This window comes from Myotis davidii, unplaced genomic scaffold (genome assembly GCF_000327345.1).
Source record: "Myotis davidii unplaced genomic scaffold, ASM32734v1 scaffold132, whole genome shotgun sequence".
Taxonomy (NCBI): domain Eukaryota; kingdom Metazoa; phylum Chordata; class Mammalia; order Chiroptera; family Vespertilionidae; genus Myotis; species Myotis davidii.
The window spans coordinates 949,610-956,656 of NW_006285258.1; the positions used below are offsets into that span (position 1 = coordinate 949,610).

Sequence of the window (7,047 nt, forward strand, 5' to 3'; positions counted from 1 at the left end):
CCCCCCCTGCCCCCTGTTCTCTGGCTGTTTGCCTTAGACTGGAGGGCAATTCTGAAAAACTGTTATATCCTCCTCATTGCCAAGAAGCCCTTCCCAGAGGAAGTGGGAAGCAGAAGAAGCTGCCACGCCCTGGGCCACTCTCCAGGATGGCCCTAGCTAACCTCATCTACCACCACCACCACCACCACCACCACCACCAGAACACTTGAGAAAATACCACTGCAGAGGATTGGAGAGGTTGCTCAGAGCTTACTTGGGGGAGTACAAGGAGTGATCATTCAGTGAGTGGCAGGCCTTACTACTTCCTCTTTTAGGGTCAATTTAATGTTAAGATGCCAGTTGTCTAAAGTAAAATAAACATCCTATATAATAATAGGGTAATATGCAAATTGACCCCAATAGCAGAACAACCAAGACCAACCAGTCACTATGATGTGCACTGACCACCAGGGGGTAGGCGCTCAATGCAGGGGTAGCTCCGCTCAGCCACAAGCAAGGCTTATGGCTGCAAGTGCAGCGGCGGTGGCGGGAGCCTCTTCCGCCTCCTCAGCAGCGTTAAGGATGTCTGACTGACAGCTTAGGCTCGCTCCCCGGCTCCCAGACTGCGAGAGGGCACAGGCCGGGCTGAAGGACCTCCTCCCCTACCAAGGGGAATTTTTGTGCATCAGGCCTCTAGTAAATTATATAAGACTAGGGGCCCAGTGCACAAAACTTGTGCACTGGCGGGGGGTTGTCCCTCAGCCCAACCTGTCCCCTCTCACATACTGAGAGCCTTCAGGGGATGTTCCACTGATGGCTTAGGCCCACTCCCTGCTCCCCTTGTGTGGAAGAGAAAGGGAAAGACAGAGAGAAACATCAAAGTGAGAGGAACACCTTGATTGGTTTCCTCCTGCATGAGCCCTGACCTGGGCTCAGGCCAGGGAGGAACCTGCAACCTAGGTACATGCCCTTGGTCAGAATTGAACCCAGATCATGCTGTGGGCAGGCCGAGGTATTATCCATTGAGCCAAACCGGCTAGGGCAGGACATGACATTCTTAACCCTCCAGCAGCAGACCTTCGTTTTTTTCTCCAGGAGTGAGGTGGAAAAACCCTAGATCACCTTTTTGAATTCTTATTACCCAAGTTACTAAGAATATTACCAGTAGCATACAGAGAGCTTAGCCAATGAGCAGTCAGAAAAGGTGTTTCCTCTGTAGTTCACACCAATCGCTGGCTCGGCCCCTGCCCAGGCCTAACGCCTCTGGCCGAGGTTAGGCCTGGCCAGGGGACCCCCAGCTCCCCGTGATCACCGGCTCCACCCCTGCTCCCCACAGTCGCCAGCTCCGCCCCTGCCCAGGCCTAACGCCTTGGGCCTAGGCTTTAGGCCTGGGCAGGGGCCCCCTCGGCTCCAATCGCAGGCTCAGCCCTGCCCAGGAGCCCCCGGCAGAGGCCCTTCCTAGGCTACTCAGGGCCTACACGGGGCCTACCTCGGAGTGACCTGGGTGCCGATGATGTTCCTAGACCCAGGCCACTGGGCGCCTATGTATGCATATTAATCACCACCTTTGTTGGGTTAATTTTCATACTCATCCAATTGGCTGGTGGGTGTAGTGGAGGGATGGTCAATTTGCATGTTTGTCTATTATTAGGTAAGATTTACTATAAAACAAAAATATTTTCCATTGATGTGGGCATTATAAATGCTTACTATGTACACACCAATAACTTTTAGAACACCAATATTTTTAAAAGAATAACTGAATGGGTCATATTTAATTTGTCCTTCTTGTTAGACAAAACTTCAGAACTGGCCAGTCTTTATTCCAGAGGAAATTTGTATGGTGAGCTAAAGAGTTATAAGCACAGTGATTCAAACCAAGCCTTGTAATGAGTATGGGCAAACTACAGAGGGGATTTTTGTTTGTTTTAAATATTCTCACTGGTATTTCATGAGTTGTGGTATGAACAACAGATAATGCTTATGACTTTAGTTTTACTGCTAATTGTCTCCTCCCCACTCACACATGGAATTTTCCATTTTGATCACTGCTACAACTTTTGAATGCTTTCTTTTCTGATATATGTATTTGGCTTTTTACGGAAGAATCTCTGATTGAGGAGGATAATTTGCGGCTCTGGCCAGGCTTCTTTGTGTAGCAGTGATTTTCTTTTGTACGTGTAGGTTTGACGAGAAGAGGGCAGTGCAGCAGCTGAGGGCATGTGGTGTCCTGGAAACCATCCGCATCAGTGCAGCAGGCTTCCCCTCACGGTGAGCTTGGCAGTTTTCAAATAGAAGGGATCCTAATGAGATAAACTCCTGCTTCTTTAAGCTGATGTGAGTTTCTTTTATAGGTGGACTTACCAAGAATTTTTCAGCCGCTACCGTGTCCTAATGAAGCAAAAAGATGTGCTGAGTGACAGAAAGCAAACGTGCAAGAATGTATTAGAGAACCTGATCCCAGTAAGAAAAATCTTCACTTATCTTTATCTGAACAGATTATTGCCAAAGGCCTTGTGATTGTAATCTGTGGAAGCCCTGGGAACATCCAAATGCCACTACTCCAAATTATTCAGGGCTGGGAGGATGAGGGGCACGCTGGCTTGGAGATCAAGGCTCGCTGTATTTAGCACGCTCGGGCCAACTGGGTGGCAAGGCCTGGACCCAGGCTTGAGTCACATTCTCTTTAGAGTTTTATCATTATCAATAAAAATTTACCTAGTATTTACTTATGGGAAATATCAGGCCAGATGCTGTGTGATTAAGAAAAAATAAGTCTTATCCTCAGGTAACACAATCTATCTCGGAAATTAATGCATTTTAAAGATAAGTATAATATAGTGTCTATCAAATGCTGAGTGAGTGAGACAGGAAATCAGCAAGGCAAAGCCACATCTGCCATGTAAAGGAGGAACAATTTTATGGAAGACCTGTGTTTTGAGTCGGACTGATAACATTGTATAAGAGTAGAAGGAGAATATTGTAATAGGAAGCATGGTGTGAAGAAGTAGGAAACCATAGTTTGCTCAGAAAACATTAATGTAGTTTCTTTGCAGTATAAGATTAGTCTGTGGGACAGTAAGGAAATGCCTAGGAAATGTAGGTTGGTGTTTGGTGAGTCTTGCATTCCAAACTAAGGTGTACTCAAACTTTAAATGCATCATTCCCCTGGAGGACTTGTTAAAACACAAACTGCTGGGCCCCACCCCCAGAATCTCTGACTCAGTAGGTCTGGGATGGGTCTGACAACCTGCATCTCTAAGAAGTTACCAGGTGATACTGATGCTGGTCTGAGGACTACACTTTGGGGCCCTCTAATCTTGGTCATGGAGAATTTAAGATTCATGAAAGATCTTAAAACGTATTTTTACTTGTTTGACACTACTTTAGATGGGTTATCTCACTCTGAGGCAGTCATAATTAACTAAATGGAATATCTTCTTTTTGTAATAATAACATTTTTCCCCTTTGGAAGAGGTAAGACCACTTTCTTAATAATGTGTAAAGAACTGGGAACTTTCTGAGTTTGGCCTGACTCCTTTCTAACCTGTGTTCAGATGGGACTGCAGAGCAGAAAGTGAGGACCGTCCTATGCCTCACACCTCACCCCACCCCCACTCCCCATCCAGACCTGGTTCAGGGCCTTGCAGGTTACAAATTGAGGAGTGCAGGCTGGTGTGGGGTGGAGTGGGGGAAGCTGCGATCAGGCCAGGAAAAGGAAAGGTAACCACTTTTTAGCTTTTTATATCTCCAGCTAGGCTTCCTATGTAAATTTTATTGATTAAAATTGAAATAATTTTAGATTTATGTGGAGATTTCTGATTTTATGTACAAGATAGGAGATTTTTGCTTACAGTGAAAAGTAATTTTCTGTTGCCCTGGCCAGTGTGGCTCAGCTGTTTGAGCATCGTCCTTGGCACCAAAGGGTCATCGGTTTGATTCCCAATCGGGGCACATGCTCAGGTTGCCATTTCGGTCCACAGTCTGGGTACATACTGGAGGCAACACATAGATGTTTGTTGTTGTTTTTCTCTCTCTCTCAAATGAATAAAAACATATCTTAAAAAATAATTTTCTGTTTTCACACAGATTATATTAGTGATGATTATAAATAAATTCCACTCTTGTATGAGAATAACCATTGCAGGCTTCCAAATAAGGTGGACCAGAGTGTAATGGACCAAAAATTGCATATATCTCTGTGTTTACTGCTCGGCTCTGCTTATTATCAAAAGTAAATGAACAGCCAAAACCGGTTTGGCTCAGTGGATAGAGCGTCGGCCTGCGGACTGAAAGGTCCCAGGTTCGATTCCGGTCAAGGGCATGTACCTGGGTTGCGGGCACATCCCCGGTGGGGGATGTGCAGGAGGCGACGGATCGATGGTTCTCTCTCATCGATGTTTCTGACTCTCTATCTCTCTCCCTTCCTCTCTGTAAAAAATCAATAAAATATATTTAAAAAAAAAAAAAGAAAGCAGGTCTATCCATGTTTCTGACTCTCTATCTCTCTCCCTTCCTCTCTGTAAAAAATCAATAAAATATATTTAAAAAAAAAAAAGTAAATGAACAATATAAGTGGTTATATTTTTGTAAAAGGAATTTTGAAATTTATACAAGTAATTTATAGGGTTTTATGTATTTATTTTCAGATGCAAAGATGTAACAAGAAACTTAACTGTCTTAATATGAGTGCACGAAGTTTTTTTTGTTTAATTTTTATTTTGTGTGCATTGCTTCCTGCCTTATTCTTTATACTGGTGTTTTTGTCCCTTCAGCTTTCACATGGAACACACAGCCCGATGTAATCCTTACAGCCTGAGTCAGTCAGAGGGAGTGTCAGCATCTCCATTTCCTTGAAATATTTAAAATACAAACAAGCAAATAATAGCTGCCTATAACCCACAGCCAAGGTTTTGGCCTCAGATAATAATTCCAGGTAGAATAATCTAGAAAATCACTCTTAAACTTCAGTTTTCCTTAAAATCCCTTCTATTTGCTCAACTTGCATAAGATCAAACATCTGGCTCCATTAGTTAATTGTGATGTAGCCCAAGTTTTAGCAATAGATTCATCCCTTTACTGATTCTGCTTTTAGATGTATTTTTTCTCTTTTACAGTTTTATTTATATGTTCATTATTTCAACTTCTGAATGTATAATTTCTTCCAAAAATAGGACAAGGACAAATACCAGTTTGGTAAGACAAAGATCTTTTTCCGTGCTGGTCAAGTGGCCTATCTAGAAAAATTGAGGGCAGACAAGCTGAGGGCTGCCTGCATTCGGATCCAGAAGACAATCCGAGGGTGGCTGCAGCGGAAGAAGTACCTGCGCATGCGGAAGGCAGCCGTCACTGTGCAGAGATATGTGCGAGGCTACCAGGCCCGATGGTAGGTCTCCTGGGGACCCCCCACTCTGGCTCACGGCTCCTAAGGATTGCACAGCTCATCTGATTCATTGTCCAAACCAGGACAGTTTTGAGTGGTCACCCAGTATGAAAAGGCAATACCTCACCTCTTCTTAGATTCAAGGAATAACAAATGAACTCATAAGACAGTACATTTGTTATTTTTAAATAGAAATCATTTGTTAAATAGAAAAAAATTTCACTTGCCCTTATAATTTATTCAGAATCATCTTCAAAATAATTACAAGTTATTGTGTGCTCGTGTCCTCAGTATCTTTTATTTTTTATATTTTTATATGGGCTTGAAGAAGTTATCTGTAAACTAAAACAGTCATGAATATGAGCTAGTTAATAGTGACTCCATTGAGAAGTTTTCAGGAGCAATAGACTGTGAAAGTCTTTCTAGAATTACACTTCAATGTGATTATGTATTAGGATAATTTTAATTTAGAAATATCAGTAGAAATGAATTAATGATAAAGAATTTATGCCCAGAAAGAGTTTGAAAAACATTGTACATTAGCAAAGGGTGGATTTAAGAAAGCTAGTGATGAGTAAGTATGAGATTACTGTGTGCAGCCAGTCTACTGTGCAAGAGGGACATAACCTGGGGTAATGAGCACTGTCCTAGAAAGAATGAACCTTTATGAGCTTCATTCTCTTTATTGTAAAATCAGGTAATATGGGACATCATGTCAGGAAGGCTTAAATAAAATAATGAATAAAAAATATTTGGGGGAACTATAAATTGCTATAATATAAGAAATATGAATGTTGATTTAATATTGTATATTACTAGAATAATACAGTGGAGGTACTACCTATGCCGAAGATGTTGGTTCTTTAAGCCTCTACAAAATATATTCCTGGGTTTTTCTGATTACTAACAAATACACCACTTCTTTCTTTGGTCAGCTATGCTAAGTTCCTGCGCAGAACTAAGGCAGCGACCATCATTCAGAAGTACTGGCGCATGTATGTAGTCCATAGGAAGTACAAAAGTAAACGAGCTGCCACTATTGTTCTTCAGTCTTATTTACGAGGCTACTTGGCCAGAAATAGGTATCGCAAGGTGAGTCATTATTTTCAACTTTATTTATTCCATTAATGTTAATCAAATTTCACATCTGTATACACAGAGGTTCCAATGGACACAGGAGGCATACGGAGACAACCCACAATTGAAGTATATTTTAAAATATTAAATAAGTGCATATATTTAATTAACAAGACAATGGAAAAAGAAAATTTGCCCCCTTTTTATCCCTCCTGACAATACAATGTGAAGAAATCTTAGTGTATTAGTTTCCTATAGAAGTCATCAACTTGGTGGCTTAAAACAATAGAAATTTATTTTCTCACAGTTCTAGAGGTCAAAATTCCACAGTCAGTATCAGCCAAAATCAGGGTGTTGGCAGGGCTGTACTCCCTCCTGAAGCTCTAGGGGAGAATCCATCCCTTGTTCTTCCAGCTTCTGATGGCTACCAGTATTTCTTGTGTTTGTGGCCATATCACTCCAATCTCTGCCTTTTTTTTTTTAATTAATCCTCACCTGAGGATATTTTTCCATTGGTTTTTTAGGAAGAATGGAAGAGAGAGGGAACGAGAGAAAAACATTGATATGAGAGGAACACATCAATTGGTTGACCAGGGCCCAGACTGGAG

General features: G+C 42.1%; 1 protein-coding gene across 1 annotated transcript in view; it reads left to right on the forward strand.

The window, feature by feature from the left end:
• The window catches only part of MYO5A (myosin VA), a 141,928-nt gene that overhangs the window by 75,772 nt on the left and 59,109 nt on the right, over positions 1-7,047 (forward strand). Inside the window, exons 17-20 of the mRNA XM_015558905.1 lie at positions 2,164-2,250; positions 2,334-2,442; positions 5,154-5,365; positions 6,298-6,454. Of these exons, the coding sequence (XP_015414391.1) occupies positions 2,164-2,250; positions 2,334-2,442; positions 5,154-5,365; positions 6,298-6,454 (565 nt within the window). The remainder of the gene's footprint in view (positions 1-2,163; positions 2,251-2,333; positions 2,443-5,153; positions 5,366-6,297; positions 6,455-7,047) is intronic.